At 39.4% G+C, this 19,973-nt stretch overlaps 1 protein-coding gene across 14 annotated transcripts; it reads left to right on the top strand.

Moving 5' to 3' along the window:
* The first annotated feature begins 662 nt into the window (after window positions 1–662).
* On the top strand, window positions 663–19,947 carry LOC138964978 (uncharacterized). 14 transcript variants are annotated; one of them, XM_070337096.1, is made up of 10 exons: window positions 663–813; window positions 2,209–2,292; window positions 4,211–4,275; window positions 8,493–8,558; window positions 13,270–13,337; window positions 13,697–13,826; window positions 14,408–14,468; window positions 15,758–15,840; window positions 17,614–17,744; window positions 18,480–19,947. In XM_070337096.1, exons 2-9 carry the CDS (start codon window positions 2,217–2,219, stop codon window positions 17,629–17,631), a joined length of 567 nt encoding a protein of 188 aa, XP_070193197.1. In that variant the 5' UTR covers window positions 663–813; window positions 2,209–2,216; the 3' UTR covers window positions 17,632–17,744; window positions 18,480–19,947. The 14 variants fall into 14 exon arrangements, with proteins under 14 accessions (XP_070193197.1, XP_070193190.1, XP_070193196.1 ...); XM_070337089.1 differs by having other exon boundaries at window positions 14,393–14,468; XM_070337095.1 differs by having other exon boundaries at window positions 4,208–4,275.
* The last annotated feature ends 26 nt before the right edge of the window (window positions 19,948–19,973 follow it).

The raw sequence follows: 19,973 nt of genomic DNA, 5'->3' as shown, positions 1-19,973 counted from the left end.
ATACAATGTACAAGTGTATGAGCAGCCCCGTAAAATATAATCTTTCAATATATCATAGACCTCTAAATATAGGTCCCTGAATATATTAATTAAGTACCAGGCTATGCCGAGAATGAGTACTTTTTGAGCATGGGATGAACGCTTACCCCTATCAAATGCAACTGAAACAAATTTTTAAAAATTCAGATTTTCCGGGTGATTTGGATTTACATGGAACACACGCACACACTTTGTTCTATGCTATAGTCCCTGCGGATAGCTTCAAGCCTGTATGACAGAAAACATCAACGGTCCGCTACACTTTTTCTCCAACCTAAATCTGTTCACAATTACTGTGATTTTGATAAAGTTTAAAAAGCTTTCACGTCCAGATACACAAAATATACAGACGGGATGCGTATTTTAGGTCTGTTGAGTCATGCCGCAGTGTTATATATGTATATTATGCTCAAAATCAGTCGAGGCTCTGTTACAACTCTTATAGGTCAGTATATTAATTGCTGCCTTTTTTTTAGGTCGTTGATTTCTCAATAAGTCTGTGCGATTCTCTGATATGTTGAATACTACGTAATCCACAGTCTTCGACTATAAACAAACAAATGATATTATGATGTTTTTCGTCACTGGTCGGACTTTCTTTAGTACCTCTCCGGGTGACTTTCACTTACAGCCGCTTTACCGCCAAAATCAATGCGCTTCATGTGGTTGGTAATCGGGCTGCAACATTCTTCGCTGAGTGGCTGTGTGTCTCCTGCATTCTCACTGGTTCACCCGTTGACCAACCAATTTCTCAAACTCATCTCAATCACAGAGGTTTGTTGTCATCATTCCGCGGCCAATCTCTGGCACGTGTTTGTGTTGATCAGGTTATGAGTCCAGTCTGTCCGTTTTTTCGGAATCGCATTCGTGTTTAGGCCTATCCCGCGACAAAGACCCCCAGCAGACAAGAGCTAAAACCCGCCATGTTTGTTGTTTGTCCAGAGGAATTTTGTCGTTAAATTGGTTGAGAAACGAAACTTGGCGAAACGGTACTTAAGTTTCTCAACTGCTTTGTTAAATTTATAACTTCCTCGATTGCCACAACTGGATCTGAGGTCAGGTCGCGGAAGGAATTCAGAATAGAAACTACGTTCCATAGGTTCAGACTCGGAGAAACACTACATTTGCTGAGAACGTTGCCCTACTTTATTGTTCATTTGGTGTGGTTATTAGGGGTCAGTTGAGGGAGTGTACGTTTTCGGTTTATATATTTTCTCTGGTTTGACCCACCGCTCAACCTTAATTTATAGATTGTTGGTGTACATGTACCATTGAAACTACGGTAAAATGACGGCGAACTGTGGGACTCTCTCTCTCTCTCTCTCTCTCTCTCTCTCTCTCTCTCTCTCTCTTTTTCTCTCTGCTCTCTCTATCTCGTTACAGTCTCGATCTCTTATTTTAGGTTATTACACGCACACCCCTCGACCGTCAACCTATATATTTTAATGTGTGACTCTGCTTTGTAATATTTGTTACGTTCACTGTTGCATTATGCACATTCACAGGGCTGCATCACAAAGATAGAAGATTTATCTTCCTTCACAATTAATTTCAATCAAGTTATACAGGTAAAATGTGTCACAAAGCAAAGATTATGGTCATGATGCACAGAGAATTGTCATCTTCAATACAGATCACAGACACGTTTTAGCCTTTTCTGGTATCCTTGTTCATAAAATAGGCCCTATAGTATACTTTCCAATCTCTGAGCCAATATGTGCCCCAAAAGACATTCTTGTGCTGTGCTCTGTGAGAGGTGTTTTCTTTGTGCTTAATATTATTTTGTTTGGACCTAGCTATTGATGTGTACATCGTTGTTAAACAGTTGTTTGTTCTATGTTTACCAGGGTTTGCTAGTGTGTGATAGGGTGCGTGTCCGTCTGAAGATGTTAGTTTCTTTGTTAGTCCTATGTTGACAACTCTTTGACAAGCGCTTAGAACTGTACCCACGGAATACGCGCTATATAAGCTTCATTTTTTTGATTGATGTGTGAAATGGGGGTGTAGGGTGGGGGCAGAGGCAGTACGTTCCAGCAAAAGTAATAGTACACAGGAATGCTGAAATGACGAAAGGACCAAGCACTCAAAGGATTATCATACCATATAATAATCATAATAATATATATATGTCTGTATCAAATAATCATACATATATATTATTTTTTTCAGGCTAGGTTATGGACGGAAGTGGCGACACATCTGAAAGGCTCGATGATTCTTATCTCAATGGCGGTAGTGCGTATGTTGTAGAAGGTAATCTTCATTTGACTTATTTATGATTGTTTCATTATGTATCTTGGTATTGAGTGGTAATACATGTAACATAGTTTGATTCACGAGTAAGTAGGGCATTCAATCCACCTCAGTCTAATATCAATCAATCAATATTAGGCTTGTATCGCGCGTATTCCGTGGGTACAGTTCTAAGTGCAGGGAATCTTTTTTTTTTTAATGCAATTTATATTGCGCACATATTCAAGGCGCAGGGATTTATTTATGCCGTGTGAGATGGAATTTTTTTACACAATACATCATGCATTCACATCGGCCAGCAGATCGCAGCCATTTCGGCGCATATCCTACTTTTCACGGCCTATTATTCCAAGTCACACAGGTATTTTGGTGGACATTTTTATCTATGCCTATACAATTTTGCCAGGAAAGACCCTTTTGTCAATCGTGGGATCTTTAACGTGCACACCCCAATGTAGTGTACACGAAGGGACCTCGGTTTTTCGTCTCATCCGAAAGACTAGCACTTGAACCCACCACCTAGGTTAGGAAAGGGGGGAGAAAATTGCTAACGCCCTGACCCAGGGTCGAACTTGCAACCTCTCGCTTCCGAGCGCAAGTGCGTTACCACTCAGCCACCCAGTCCAATACAACATTCATCTCTTGTTTCTTTGTGTGTGTGTTGTTGTTTTGGGGTATTTTACCGAGGGTAATTCTGAATAAAAAATTAAATCCTGAAATAGTCAGGAGCAGACACTGAAAAGCAATGGAGCTTTAGGAGATGTTTTTCAAGGGCAGTAATCTGTGTAGGCACTATAGGGTATTTGTTTATAGGTTATTTATTTGAATTTTGATTAACTTTGAAATTGTTGAATCAAAGAATGGTTTCATCTCTGAACATGTACACTTTCTTTTCTTTTTTAGATGAATTCATGGTGATCTTTCTTTCTTTATTTGGTGTTTAACGTCGTTTTCAACCGTTCAAGGTTATATCGCGACGGGATTCATGGTGATGTGTACTTACTAACTTAGTAATCTTTAAGATAACAAGCAATCACAATGTTTGTCATTATTTACTAACTTAGTAATCTTTAAGATAACAAGCAATCACAATGATGGTCATTATTTACTATTTGTGTTTATCATTTTATGTGTACTTTACATAAACGTATGGACCGGCACGGTTGGCTTAGTGGTAAGGCGTCTGCCCCGTGATCGGGAGGTCGTGGGTTCGAACCCCGGCCGGGTCATACCTACAATACAATACAATACAATAACTTTATTAATCTCTAAAAGAGAAATTACATTGCTGAGCGTTTGTGTCCGTAATAATAACATACATAAAACATTCAAAATAAACATTTGTTCTTTGTCCTGAGAAAATATAGCACATTGGTTATCACATAAGAAAGTATATTAAAAATAAATTAACATGCATTCACCATCAACAATGCACAAAAGAAAGTCAGCACCTTAAGACTTTAAAATTGGCAATCTAGTGGCTGCTCCGCCTGGCGTCTGGCATTATGGGGTTAGTGCTAGGACTGGTTGGTCCGGTGTCAGAATAATGTGACTGGGTGAGACATGAAGCCTGTGCTGCGACTTCTGTCTTGTGTGTGGCGCACGTTATATGTCAAAGCAGCACCGCCCTGATATGGCCCTTCGTGGTCGGCTGGGCATTAAGCAAGCAAACAAACAAACAAACAAACATAAACGTATTTTGTTATAGATTTTAGAACCGGATGTCCGAAGCAACATCATGAACAATATTTTTTGAGAATGCATTTGTGTTTGCTTAATGATATTTTCAGCAAGTTCTCATTGAGTCATTATCAAGGAATGTTTTAATCAGATCAAATTTAAACTGTGTGGATTTTTGATTGAAGATTATGTCTTATTTTAGTTACTGATGAATGAAAACAAGATTGTATGTTAGCAGAAAACGATGACACCCTTGGGGCTGATGGAGACGACGAAAAAAGTGATTCACCTCTCAGAGAACAGGTAACTTACTTCATGACTGCACTTTCTCTTTCACCTGTCTTTATTTTGTGTCAGAACCACACTGTTGATGACATAACAAAAAAATCATTGAATTAGAATTTGTGAAGTATAGCCCTAAACCCTACTTTTTCGGCCTGTTGTTAAAAGCATTTCGTTTATGCCATTTGTTGTTGTTGTAAATGTTGTTGTATTGCCTATTTTTGTCGTTGTTAGAGTGTTTTTTCTCCCTCTCCTCGACTCGTAATAAAAAGAGAAGAACATCAGTGGAAAAGACTGCATGATTAGTTACTTAATGTGAACTTTTAGTTATAGTGTGATTATCAGGGGCTCACATCCACGTCGGACATCGGACATACACAGATATTTTTTCCAAATGTCCTATACATTTTTCATGCAAGAGGACATATAATATGTCCTAATGTTTTTGTCACAAAGTGGTCATTGTCCGATTATGCTTTCATTTGATCTGGAAATTGTCACTACTTTCCAATTTACAGTAGTTTGATTTGCTACGATGTGTCTCTCCAAGCAGACAAAACCGTGCTGTTAGTGTACGTTTTGTTGCGAGAAAAAAAAGGTCCTATTCATTTTTTTTTTCTCGGGACAAATGTCCTATCGCTTTTGCATTGTCCAAGACATTTGTCCTATGCCATCTCTCATGGATGTGAGCCCCTGGACTATATGTATAATATATATATATATACGACTTGTGTCTGTGTGTGTGTGTGTCCGCGATGCACGCCCAAGGTTCTCGATGGATCTGTTTCAAATTTGGTGCCCATATTCAGGTACACCCCGGACACAACCTGCTCGATGAGATATTTCAACACGTGCTCTCAGCGCGGAACCGATTTTGGTTTTTCTCGGGATCCATTCCCAGTAACTCTTCCTTAATATCTTCTCCAGTTTTCAGCGTTTATCTCCCTTCCTTCGTGTGGCGTCAATCCATATTCCTGTTTCTATTTTTAGAAGGTCACTGTCGACAACGCTCAATCCATATTCCCGTTATACTATTTTTACTCTTCTCCAGTGTTTTGCGCGTTTATCTCCCTTCCTTCGTGCGGTGCGCCGGCAAAGCCGGGTCTCCGGCGCAGCCGGGTATTCGGCTCGACTTCTTCCCGGCAAAGCCGTACCCGGCGAAGCGGGTATTCATCTAGTATATGTATATATATATATATATATATATATATATATATATATAAGGACAAATCCCGCGTTAGGGCGACATTGTGTCACCCAAAGGGATATTACGTTCTTTCCGTCCTCTATAGGCGACGAAATAGGTCAAACTTTTCTGCATTTTTTAGTGGAAAATGCTTCGACGCCGGAGCGGGTACTGGACCCAGTGCCTTTGTAGTGCACTTGCACTACAACCGCACTTTGTAGTGCACTTGCACTACAACCGCACTGGGTCCAGTACCCGCTCCGGCGTGGAAGCATTTTCCACTAAAAAATGCACAAAATTTACAGGACGGAAAGAATGTCAATACCATAACCCGGCAATGTTGGCGCAGTGGTATTGCAATAAGTCAAAGAACAGAGTCAGAAACAGTGGAAACCATTAGGGCGACCCAGAAACCGTCGCCCTAAACACCAAGTACAGTAAAAATATCCCTTTGGGCGACACAATGTCGCCCTAACAGCGGAATTATACTTATATATATATATATATATAAAACATAAGAAATTGTGAAAGAAACACTTGAAAATCAGCAGAGACTTTATATATATACACATGACGGGCGCAGTGGCGTGGTGGTAAGACATCGGCCTCCTAATCAGGAGGTCGTGAGTTCGAGTCCCGGTCGCTGCCGCCTGGCGGGTTAAGAGTGGAGATTTTTCCGATCTCCCAGGTCAACTTATGTGCAGACCTGTTAGTGACTTAACCCCCTTCGTGTGTACACACAAGCACAAGTCCAAGTGCGCACGGAAAAGATCCTGTAATCCATGTCAGAGTTCGGTGGTTTATAGAAACACGAAAATACCCAGCATGCCTCCCCCGAAATCGGCGTATGCTGCCTGAATGGCAGGGTAAAAACGGTCATACACGTAAAAGTCCACTCGTGCTAAAAACATGAGTGAACGTGGGAGTCTAAGCCCATGAACAAAGAAGAAGAAGAAGATATATGTATAAAAAAAAGTTGTACTTGTTGGTGTACATAGACTCAGGGATGTTGTTACAAATTCACACCTATAGGACAAATGTCCTGAGCTCTTCAGAATCAATAGGACATTTGACCACTTTCAGAAATTTCAATAGGACATCATAATTTTGTGCAAAACACTGTCCATGGAATGGTTCCAAAATCATGTGCACACACACATGCTTTAACACTCACACATATAGGATACTAGATTAATACCCGCTTCGCCGGGAAGAAGTAGAGCCGAATACCGTACGAAGGAAGGGAGATAAACGCGCAAAACACTGGAGAAGATAAGGAAGAGTAATACCCGGCTTTGCCGGGACAGTGACCTTCTAAAAATAGTAACGGGAATATAGATTGAGCGTTGTGTTCTAAAAATAGTAACGGGAATATGGATTGACGCCACACGAAGGAAGGGAGATAAACGCAAAACACTGGAGAAGATAAGGAAGAGTTACTGGGAATGGATCTGGGAAGATGAACAGAAAAACCAAAATCGGTTCAGCGTTGCGCGCTAAGAGCACGTGTTGAAAATTCTTATCGACCAGGTTGTGTCCGGGGTCTACCTGAATATGGCCACCAAATTTGAAGCAGATCCATCGAGAACTTTGGCCGTGCATCGCGAACACACAGACACAAGTCGTATATATAGAAGAAGATATACACCAAACATTTTTGTATACATTGTTTTATTATTTTAGTAAACAAACATCTAAAAAGCAACGAAAACCTTCAGCACTCTTTTTTATATTTAGTCAAGTTTTGACTAAATGTTTTAACATAGAGGGGGAATCGAGACGAGGGTCATGGTGTATGTGTGGGTGTCTGTCTGTCTGTGCGTGTGTGTGTGTAGAGCGATTCAGAGTAAACTACTGGACCGATCTTTATGAAATTTTACATGAGAGTTCCTGGGTATGATATCCCCAGACCTTTTTTTCTTTTTGTCGATAAATGTCTTTTATGACGTCATATCCGGCTTTTTGTAAAAGTTGAGGCGGCACTGTCACACCTTCATTTTTCAATCAAATTGATTGAAATTTTGGCCAAGCAATCTTCGACAAAGGCCGGACTTTGGTATTGCATTTCCGCATGAAGGCTTAAAAATTAATTAATGACTTTGGTCATTAAAAATCTGAAAATTGTAATTAAAATTATTTTTTTATAAAACGATCCAAAATTACTTTTATTTTATTCTTTATCATGTTCTGATTCCAAAAACATATAGATATGTTATATTCGGATTAAAAACAAGCTCTGAAAATTAACAATATAAAAATTATGATTAAAATTAAATGTCCAAAATGTTTTAAAAACAATTTCATCTTATTCCTTGTCGGTTCCTGATTCCAAAAACATATAGATATGATATGTTTGGATTAAAAACACGCTCAGAAAGTTAAAACGAAGAGAGGTACAGTAAAGCGTGCTATGCAGCGCAGCACAACCGCTACAGCGCTAAACAGGCTCGTCACTTTCACTGCCTTTTGCACTAGCGGCGGACTACGGTCATTGTGAAAAAATGCAGTACGTACAGTTTCATTCTGTGAGTTCCACAGCTTGACTAAATGTAGTAATTTCGCCTTACGCGACTTGTTTTATTGTCTCACAAACTGCATGATTTGACTAGAAAATGAAATACTGAGGAAAAAAAAGAAGAAAAAAGTCCGGTTCAACACAGATTTGACAAAGCAGTATGGTCTCTTTGCTGTCAAGGTCTAACCAAGCAAACAGGGTCAGCCATGAATAGTTAAAGGGCCGTTTCTACGAATTTCCTGTCGTGCCGACACCATGTCCTGTACAAAAGAAATGTGTATCTTGAACGAAAAATATCGAATATCACGCTGTCCGAAGGCATGGAGTTCTCATCGGACAATGACAGCGCTCAGTTCAAAACGATAGGACATCTGACCGCCATGCGGCTATGTGAATCGGACATTTGAGCCTTTCAATCGGTCTATGTCCGATGTCCGACGCCTAACGACATCTATGATAGATACTGATGTACATGTATATATATATGAATATGTTACTTACATTTGAAAATTAATATGTATTTTACATTGTTTTCAGGATCGTTTCTTACCTATTGCAAACGTCGCCAGGATCATGAAGAAATCGATACCACAATCTGGAAAGGTAAAAGTTGTTATGTTGACTTTTGTATGACTTGTTTTTATGACGATTATACTGGCAATTTATACTTGCCCCTTGTTACCTTAAATGCATAATAATAATGCACTACTTGTGTTATTGATGTTGTATCAACGCTGTTGTATGTATAGTTCCATACAGTCCTTCATGCTGCTTTCTACAGATTCACATCACAATTAAAGTTTGTTTTTTTAAATGTCCGATTCAAGGACTTGGAGATATATATAGAGGTTACAACACGAGTGGTTTTTTATATGGCTTGTATTTCAGTCAAGACCCAGTTGATGAATATCAAGGGACAATATTCCCGCTGGGTCTTGACTGAAATACAAGCGATATAAAAAATCACGAGTGTTGTAACCTGTATATCCCATGAAGATCTAAAAGACAAAGTGTGACGGAAACATCAAGCTTTAGTTGTCTGTTCAGATGAGGCACCTCTCCACATACCTTATTCTAAAGGCACGTCTGTTGATCTATGTCAAGTCGGTGCATAATGGTGGCTTGGTTGTCCCCGTCAGTTGAAAGCCTCTTACACGGATTTGACTGAATACCTAGTGGTTACACACGCATCTCCTGAGATCTTGGACACCTTCATCGTCTATAGGGCCTACTGCACCGCAGAAGAGCTAGAAATACTCACAAAATGCATTAAACAGCTTGTCCAGAGAACACTTGTAGTCGATGATGTACCGATAAGGGCGTGTGTACCGGGCACGCTGTAACTTCACATGAGCATAGTCTGAACATAGCAGTGCTGGTCGGACGGACTGGGTTTTTAACGATTGCTAGTTTGACTTTTGTTTTAGTTGAGAGCACGAGCACACACATTCAAACACATACGGCTTGTCATGTTGATCACAAGAGAGAAATATAACAGCGAATAGAAGGAAACATAACAGATTACGTCCCCTTAATATGACGCGATGGACGACAGACGTCATGAAATCTATGACGCTATGATGATAGTCTCGGCAAGTCGAGACTAAAACTCAGCTATAACAGACAAAACCAGAACAATTACAAGGTAAATAAGCTTTCCTTGTGTAGCGAGCAGCGTCTGCAGTTAAAACGCACTCATACAAATGTCAACAGCACTGATTCTAAATCTGCATTGCAACCTTCGGTAAATTCAGAGACACTCAATTAAACAATGATTGAACCATGTAAACAAACAACATGGTGCAAACATTCAATCATTATTCACCCATCAATAGCAACAACCTCAGTGCAAAACTCAAGAAGTCTGCAGCAAGCACTTCCGTTCCTTTTTTCTTTGAAAGGCCCACTATCCAACTATACAGCATCAATATCTTTTCCACACAAGCAAGCTCCACAGCTACAATCAACAGCAGACAGAGTAAGCTTACCATTATTCAACACAGATTCCCCAACCTCCCAAAAGGTGTGTGTGTGTGTGTGTCTGCAAGCTATTTCTGAGCGTTCAATGGCACGGCCACTGTCGGTGTTACCCAGAGGCAAAGGGGAAGAACCCTATTAAGCTTAGCACTGACCGGATTACCTTGAAGCTTGATCAGACTTTAGATCTGCAGCCAGAACACTGAGACTAACTTCTGCAAAGTTAAAAATTTAAACACATGATGTATGCTCAAAATCAAATAAGTTGTTTCAGATCTTTTTAATTTGACATCCAACCTAAGTAATTCACTCGCGCGCACGCGCGTGTGTGTGTGCGTACGGGCGGGTGTCTGTGTGTGTTCGTGTCTCTCTGTGTGTTCAACAAGCAAAGATGCACTGCGTCAGTGTTACGAGTGTACCTTTTTTGCTGGCCGGTTCGCTTCGTCATCCAGCACAGGCTGTTTCATCCATTTTTTGAGCATGTCCAACTGTTTTGCTTTACACTAACATAAGTTCATGGTTATATGAAAGTATCCAGGAGCTCAGCAAACGTGTATTTCATCCTGATGGAGTAAAATCAGTCCAAACGGTATTCAACACGCAGTTTCAAGGAGCGGCCATTACATCGTTTTAGACAGAATTGACGCTACCAGTAAGGGTTGATTAACGCAAGCACGATCGAACAAATTAACTTAGAGATATATTTCACGTACATGAAATTACTGGTTAAATCTAAAGAAAGTTATTCAGTAAAATGTTAGTTTATTTTCGTAACTCAGAGATATATTTCACGTACATGAAATTACTGGTTAAATCTAAAGAAAGTTATTCAGTAAAATGTTAGTTTATTTTCATAATTCTACACTCCAACACAAAAATTAAACTAGAATTGGGATCCGAGTTAACCAAACCGGTTTTGGCAATTGTAGCCTGGAACTGTGACCTTGGACGGACTCAGAACCTAAATCGAAACTGTCTTTGATTCAATGAAAACTTTCATTGTGTGTGCTTTCTTTACTATCTTGAAACTAAAATGCATTCAAAAGCAAATCGAACAGTGGTTTGAATGTAGATTTAACACACATTTACGGATGCACTTGTTTGCACTTTATTTCTTCAGCGACGTGGCTTTAGCGTGGGGTAGTGAAGAGGAACACACCTCGCTGGCTCACCTATTTTACACACCACAGACAACTACAGTGCTTTATTGTGGTCCACGTTGTCTTTGGTGTACGCATGGGATATACAGCTTACAACACTCGTGTTTTTACATTTAGTCAAGTTTTGACTAAATGTTTTAACGTAGAGGGGGGAATCGAGACGAGGGTCGTGGTGTATGTGCGTGTGTGTGTGTGTCTGTCTGTGTGTGTGTGTGTGTGTAGAGCGATTCAGACTAAACTACTGGACCGATCTTTATGAAATTTGACATGAGAGTTCCTGGGTATGAAATCCCCGAACGTTTTTTCCATTTTTTGGATAAATGTCTTTGATGACGTCATATCCGGCTTTTTGTAAAAGTTGAGGCGGCACTGTCACGCCCTCATTTTTCAACCAAATTGGTTGAAAATTTGGTCGGGTAATGTTCGACGAAGCCCGGACTTCGGTATTGCATTTCAGCGTGGTGGCTTAAAAATTAATTAATGACTTTGGTCATTAAAAATCTGAAAATTGTAAAAAAAAATGTTTTTTATAAAACGATCCAAATTTCATTTGCTGATTCCAAAAACATATAAATATGTTATATTTGGATGAAAAACAAGCTCTGAAAATTAAATATATAAAAATTATTATCAAAATTAAATTTTCCAAATCAATTTAAAAACACTTTCATCTTATTCCTTGTCGGTTCCTGATTCCAAAAACATATAGATATGATATGTTTGGATTAAAAACACGCTCAGAAAGTTAAAACGAAGAGAGGTACAGAAAAGCGTGCTATCCTTCCCAGCGCAACTACTACCCCGCTCTTCTTGTCAATTTCACTGCCTATGCCGTGAGCGGTGGACTGACGATGCTACGAGTATACGGTCTTGCTGCGTTGCATTGCGTTCAGTTTCATTCTGTGAGTTCGACAGCTACTTGACTAAATGTTGTATTTTCGCCTTACGCGACTGTTTTTTATATGGCTTGTATTTCAGTCAAGACCCAGCGGCTCGTGGATCCCTATGATATTCATCCGCTGGGTCTTGACTGAAATACAAGCCATATAAAAAACCACTCGTGTTGTAACCTATACATATAAAACATCAGAAGTTGTGAAAGAAACAATTGAAAGTCAGAAGAGACTTTCTTCTGAGATTTGTTAAAATCTCTTAGCAGAGCAAAAGAGAGAGGAAACAAAAAAATGTGTCCCTTCACAGACAGCCCTATTGGGGAAATCAGACCCTCCTCGGACGGGACCGAGTTTCACAAAGAGAATCTGCCCCGAAGGGAGAGTATCAACAGAGAGAGATATATATATATATATACAGAGAGAGAGAGAGTTTGTACTCCACCAACACATGATACCTGTACCTCCTGCATAAACTACAAAAAGTCCAAAACTCGGCAGCACGCCTCATTCTGAAAGCACGAAAACGAGATCACGCAACACCACTTCTTGAAGTTCTTCACACACTGCACTGGTTACCTATTCAAGCCCGCATTGACTACAAACTGTCCACCCTCTGCTTTAACTTCTTTTCTGGCTCCTCACCGTCTATTCTCCAGCAAGACAACTTCGTGCCTCTTCTGACTGTCACATCCTCACCATTCCACACACCAAAACATACGGACAACGCACTTTTACTTTCTGCGCACCCACACAATGGAATTCTCTCCCCTTTCACATCCGCCACTCTCAGTCACCCCAAGCATTCAAACGAGCACTTAAAAACGCACCTCTTCAAGAAATACAACCCCTGATTTTGTTCTCTCAGTCCATCAGTAGGCTTAATGTAGTGTATTTGTTGTTTTAGTGATAATGTGATAATGTATATAAACATCTAGGGCTGTTTTCAGTATTGTTGATAACATGTTCTGTTTGATTAAGGGTACTCAGCTGGTATTTCCTTGTTTTCACTACCTATTTTATTCATGTTTTTATTACTTAGTTAGTGGAAGAATCTTTTGTAATGAATGTTTGATGGTGTATGCTTTTAATTAAGCGTTGCTGACTATGAATGTAGATAGATGTAAATGCTTGTATAACTGTGTTTTAAATTTTAAATGTGTCGAGCGCAAAGAGCATAATTGTAAAGTTATGATGTTGCGCTATATAAATGCTCATTTATTATTATTATTATTGGACATCCTCTTCCTAGTTTTGTGTGAAAGATTCATGATTATGTACTTGCAGATCGCTAAGGATGCCAAAGAGTGTGTGCAAGAATGTGTATCCGAGTTCATCAGCTTCATCACGAGCGAGTATCCTTTGCTGCCTATAATGCTGATATAATAATGATTTAGGTGAACTGAATATGCATACTGTCAATATTTTTAGCACTTTTAAAGCTCCAGAAACCGTTCTTGAGATCCCAAGGTTTCAGCAGATATACATGTATTTGCATCTTTCTTTTCTTTTTAAACCTGCTTGCTGGGGGGGGGGGGGGGGGGGGGGGGGGGGGGGGGGGGGGGGGTTGGTAGTTGCTTTAAAAAGAATTTTTTTAATTTTTTTTACAATTTCATGCATGTCTGCTTTTCAGCTTTATGTTATCTCCTGACAGGGAGTTTGGGATTGTTTGCTCTGATTTCCATCTGAAGCTTAATTCTTTAACCTTCCGAAGAGCGAGTGAGCGCTGCCATCAGGAGAAAAGGAAGACAATCAATGGAGAAGACATTCTGTTCGCCATGTCCACTCTGGGTTTTGACAACTATGTCGAGCCTCTCAAGCTCCACCTGCAAAAATACAGAGAGGTTAGATTTTTCTCTGCACCTTCATATGGTGGCATGGAACTCTTTCTACTCTGCTCTGTCTGGGTTTTGCACCTTTTTTGCAAGTTGCAAAATGTTGAATCTTTTACGAAGTATACATTTGTTTTCAAGTCAGGTGGATCTGATTTGTTCCCAAATTCATCTTTGAGGCCGAGAGGTATAGCAATTTTAGTTTTACTACGTCTAGACGCTTTGCCAACATGCACAAAAAATAAATACTATATTTTGGAATTTGTCATTTAGTCACCATTCTATTTTCCAAACAGTAATGTTATTTTTAAGAGGGAATGTAAACCTAATTAAAGGAAGTAAAAAGTTATTTTTGTCTTGTTGTCTTGAGTGGTGTCTTGAAAACCTGGATTGTGAGACTGACAGAATTGACAATGCCAGGGGTCATATCACGTTAGTTGCTAATGCTATCGATGCCATGAACATTTGTCTGGTCAGTTGGGCCAGGTTTTTGTTTGTTGTTGTTTCCTTAAAGTTAAACTTGTGAATTTATTAAGGACTTACTATGCAAAGGGTTGATGTAGATGCTTATTGTTCAGTTGAACATCTTGCAGAGTGCCAAGGGAGAGAAGACATCAGACTCGGAAACAATGCATGAGTTGCCGGATGATTTGGGTAAGTACACTTTGAGGTAAAAAATCTTGTACAGAGAGGGTGTTACTTTAGACGGGCGCAATGGCCTACTCAAAGGCCAGCTGAGATGACGCCAGTAGAGGACATCTCTCCCATCTCCCCCCTTTCCCTCGTCGCGATATAACCTTCGTGGTTGAAAACGACGTTAAACACCAAATAAAGTAAAGAGGACATCTCCCTCTTGTGACCAAGATAGTTGAGAACATTATTTTTCGGTCTTTCTCAGTAAAACTGATCCTTGCATGCTGGTCATTTGTATGTATATTTACTCGAGATGGTGGTTTTGAAGTAGACATGTGCTTAGCAAGAAGAAATTGTAGAACTAAATTGTGCTTGAATTTTATAGTGACTTAGAAGAACATAGTCAAAGTCACATGGTTTGTACAGTTATATCTTATGTCTCTTTTTACATTTAGTCAAGTTTTGACGAGGGTCGTGGTGTATGTGTGTGTGTGTGTATAGATCGGTTCCAGGAAAACTTCTGGATCGATCTTCATGAAATTTCACATGAGAGTTTCTGGGTATGATATCCCCAGACCATTTTTTATTTTTTCCGATAAATGTCTTTGATGACGTCATATCCGGCATTTACTAGATTTAGTGAAAATTGAGGCGGCACTGTCATGCCCTCATTTTTCAACCAAATTGGTTGAAATTTTGGTCAAGTAATCTTCGACCAAGCCCGGACTTTGGTTTTGTATTTCAGCTTGGAAGCTTAAAAATTCTTCATCAAATTCTTAATCTAAAAATATGTACTTATGTCATGTTTACTCTAAAAATCACAAGTAACAAAAATTGTTTAATTAGGTGCTACAATTAAAAAAAATTGAAATCGATCCAAAGAAGATTTCATCGTAATCTTTATAATTTCCTGATTCCCCCCAAAATATGTTATGTTTGGATTAAAAATGAGCTAAGAAAGTTAAAAATAATACAGACAAATGCGCATTCCTGCTGAGCAGAACCGCTACTGTGCTATACTGGCATGTCAATTTCACTGCGTGATCCACATGAAAAGTATGAGCGATTTCCTTGCCGCAGGGATTGACGACGCTGTATTGTCTTGGTGAAAAAATGCAGTGCGTTCTGCGAGTTCGACAGTTTGACTATATGTAGTATTTTCGCGTTATGCGATTTGTTTTCTCTTGTATTACAATCTATTTATTTAGATTTTTAAGTTAGGTATGTGGCGGAATTATGATTTGTTGATAGTTAAAGTGTGTTTTCCCAAATGGATTGTGGGAGAGTTCATTTTACTTTATTGTTTTCAGCACAATCATTGAGTACAGGACAGATCATGGCCACTGATCAGAATGGACAACAGAATGTCATCTTCTCTTTCCAATCTGGACAGGTATGTTTTGCTTTGTTTGTTGCTGTCGTGCATCTGTGACTGTCAGGTTACACTGTGTATACAAAGGTCATGCACTGTTAAAAAAGTGTGCACATTTTAGAAAGAGGAACAGATCAGTTACTGGCTGTTGGAAATAGTACTTTGTAACCCCCCTCTTACGACTTCACAAATGTAGGCAAATCAAGTTTAAAAAGGGGGAATCTTCTAATGGCAAGATGTCTTTGGGCCCCCGTCTCATTGGGCCCCCGTCTCATTGGGCCCCCGTCATTTAAAGGTCAAAGGGGGATTTAGGCATGCCGGCCTTCTTGTGAGTATTACCAGTCCGTCGAAAGCTGACGAATTGAAATAATCTAAAGTAATGAGCTGCGTCTACATCCCATTACTGGATTGCGTAAATGTGTGTACAGCCGCACTCACCTAAACGAAGCACGCTTAAGCAAAAAACTCGGATATCTGAAACCAAAATCAATTCCCTGCTAGACCCCCTCTTTGCAAGACTATTTATAATTTGGATAAGCCAAACTCTGTCAAAAAATAGCTAACTCAAACACGGACATCTCAAACGTGATTTTGACAGATAAGCCAAACTCTAAACATTGTTGGAGAGACATTTTTTAAATTTTTGCTTAAAAAACACGTCAGGAAGATAAATATATTTCGTCACGGCTATAATTATCCTACGGAAACGAACACGTCACCTGTTTTTGAGTATGCGGGGAAACTGATGACGTGTGCCCCATGTTTTGCAGGCGCCATTGTTTGGACAGAAAGACTGGTGTGCGTGAATTAGGTGGTGGGTTCAGGGTTACAGATGGGATGGCCAAGGGAGGGTCTGTGATGGTTTACGGGAGGCTTACTGTGCCTTTGTTGAGGGGTTGTACCTTTGCATTGCTGAAATACAGAATATACCGTTCAGGCTTGTTTATTATGCTGGGGGCCCTAAGAGACGGGGGCCCAATGACACGTTTTGTTATTGCTACAAAAAAGTGTGGGGGCCCAATGAGACGGGGGCGCAAAGGGCAAATCCCCTTCTAATGGAGGTACAGTTACATAGGCTGTGGTCAGATCATCTGTGAAAGGAGGGTCTTAAAAGGGGGGTTCCAATGTATCTGAAAAGAAAGTGAAACGTACTGGATACTTAATGTTATTGAAGTGCTGGGAGGCTCCTGTCCTTGATTCAACTCCTAGTCCAGGCAGAAGAGATGGGGAAATGTATGAGTTATCTGTGAGTCAACTTTCTGTGTGCTTACTTGTAAATGCCTAGCCTGGCTTCATGTGCACAGCATGCTCCAAGATTGTGCATGATTAAGGATCCCATTCTCACTTTTTGACATGCAAGATTAGAACTGGCTGCTCATGGTGAGGGTACTAGCACAAAGCAGGTGCAATGCCTTCAAGATGGGATGTGGTAGGGATTAAATAAAAGGTGACATGCATAATTCTGCTGAAATGGCAAATGCAGAAAGGAAGATATGCGGACATCTATGGGATTGGTGATACATTTTCACGGTACCCATATTGTTTTGGTTATTTACAAAAAAACGCAAGAAAAAGTTGATGTACTCCTGTTATTGTTTTCAAATTCCATGACAGTTTGAATACAAATAAAAGATTTAACGATCACATTTGAGTCATTGTTTTGCTATAGGGTTGCAAAACAGATTGTACCAAATATTGTGGGTTATGGTGTCTTATATATCCCGCTGAGGGGTTCCAGTTTGGTGAATACATGTATTCACATTATAATATACTCCATGCTTGGTTTTCTTTCAGTTCCCTAATATAAACTGAAAGTGAGCAACTTCCAAGAAGGCAGCGGTCACCTCCAGATGATGTCACATCTGCAAACTGCAATTGAATGTTTTTGTGTTTTTTAAGTTGTTTTTTTGTCAGTCACGTGTTAAAGGCAGAGTAAGCCTCCCGTAAACCATCACAGATACGGTCAGGCTTTTACACACAGTACAAACACCCTTTCATTAAAACACTCACCAATTGACAACATCCTAGGTGCCCTCCGTAAAGAGCGAACAATTTTCAAAGAATTTATTTTTGCGTGGTTTATCTTACCCCTGAGCCATCGTGAACCCGTGTGATCCAGTTTTCCCCCTTTTCACAATGCAGTCGTCATAGTCAGTCATTTGAATGCGACTCGATGTGAGCTTATCTAAAATAGCACGTTTTTTATGCACGAAACAACGGCTGTGGTTCACAAGAACTCTAGCGATTGATTTTGACTGTTGAGAGGAACGGCGATTTGCACTGATAAACCGGCCGTCGTCTGCTACGACCCTTGCGTGACCCTGCTTCCGGGCTTTTCTTTTTTTAAACTTTCACAACTTCGAATTGTTCTGATCTTGTCTTGATGAAAAACAAATTCTTTTATGATTAAAGAATGTTTGTGTAACAAGCTGTCAATTTATTATTTAGATTTTAAAAGTTAGGTCTAGCACCAAAACGAGGCGCCATTGTTGTAGAGGAGCAAGTCCACGAAAATAAATTCTTGGAAAATGTCTCACGCTCGACAGAAAGCAGCCAGGATGTTCCCGTTCGGTGAGCGTTCAAATGGAAGTATGCTTGTACTGTATTTAGACGCTCGGGGAGCTCTGTGATGGTTTACGGGAGGCTTACTGTGCCTTTAATGATATGAAGTGTATGTCATTATCATGTCCGTTGTTGAGCCTGAGCATATATTCTTGGGGTGTTTTGTTTTGAAGGTTTCTGTGCACTTCAAGATCTTTTTTTGTTATACATTGATGACTGATTTGTGTTCAACATTGTTTTTATCATTCCTTGAAGCAAAATTAGATATGAATAACTAGTGCTTGGCTCTTTGTTAATAGTCAATTATGTCACTCAGTATTCTTCATTTAGCCATTTCTGTTTAGTAAGTTCACCTGAACAGAACTAGGTACATATTTGTATGGTTTCATGTGAGTGAAAAGTGTGTGTTTGCACAAAAGCAAAGAAAAACTTGTGTGTTCATTTGACGAGGAGGCAGTGGAGTGTATGTGTGTTTTCAAGAATTGCTCTATATCAACATTCTTTTTCTTGCATTGCTATACACAGAAAAGAGTAGGAAAAGAGTACAAAAAAGATCAATTCAAAGTCTGATTTGAATTAGCTCTGCAGCACACTGTGTATTCCTTTACCCTTTTTGTGTGCAAGTACAGAGTAAGTATACATGCACTTGTGTCAGCAATAGCTCTAGCCATCTTCCTATCCGGTATTCCTTTACAAGTTAGAACTGTAGCTGTCACAGAAATCAGTCAGTCAGTCTTTTCTACGAAAGTCAAAATAAATCTTAAAGTGTAGTGATTACATCATGTTTGTCAGGAAGATACCTGTCAAACGAAATATGAACTCGTATGTATGGCTTTTAGCTGATTTCATTACCGTTCTTTTGACATTTTTAACATTAAATTACCAGACATTTCCGGTTAATGCTGATTCTTGTGTGTTATCAAACATAACTAAGTGAACTGTGCGTATGGATATGCAGTTTTTAACATTGGTGTAACCTCTATCATTAAACTGATTATTAATTTATAACAGAACTTTGTGTAACAGGTCTTTGTGCTTAAAATGAAAAAAGCAACTAAGCAGCAGACCACCCAGCGTAAAAAAATTGAAAGATTTTAAATCAAGTGCCTACGGAACCATATTTTATGATGAATGAACTGCAGACCTTTCCTACAGCAGGTAGTGAGATACACATTTTAACCAAAAAGCTTCTTTCTTTTTTTAATCATGCTTAATACATGTATTTGTACGTGAAATGATGGATGCATCCTGGTTAAAATTTGTGTGGATAGGTTCTGGATGTGAGATGGTGTGTGTGTGAAAGAATGCAATGTACTGCATGGGAATTGATGTCGAAGGTGCTGTTCAAATCTAAATATTAACAATGAATTTAACTCGCATTGTTAATAGCGTCATCTGTAAATATATGTCACAATTTCATTGGTTCATTGTAAATACCACTTTTCAAGTTGTCCTTTGTATTGTAATGTTAGTATTTTATCACATGAGTAACGTGTGCATTTGAAAAATGTCTGGAAACTGTTTTTCTTTTGCATTGCAAGTAAAGAACTAGTTTTTAAAAAGTCAGCTGTGTCATGTTCGCAATATTGTCT

This window comes from Littorina saxatilis, linkage group LG4 (assembly GCF_037325665.1).
Source record: "Littorina saxatilis isolate snail1 linkage group LG4, US_GU_Lsax_2.0, whole genome shotgun sequence".
NCBI lineage: Eukaryota > Metazoa > Mollusca > Gastropoda > Littorinimorpha > Littorinidae > Littorina > Littorina saxatilis.
This window is presented reverse-complemented; position numbering and strand designations above follow the sequence as displayed.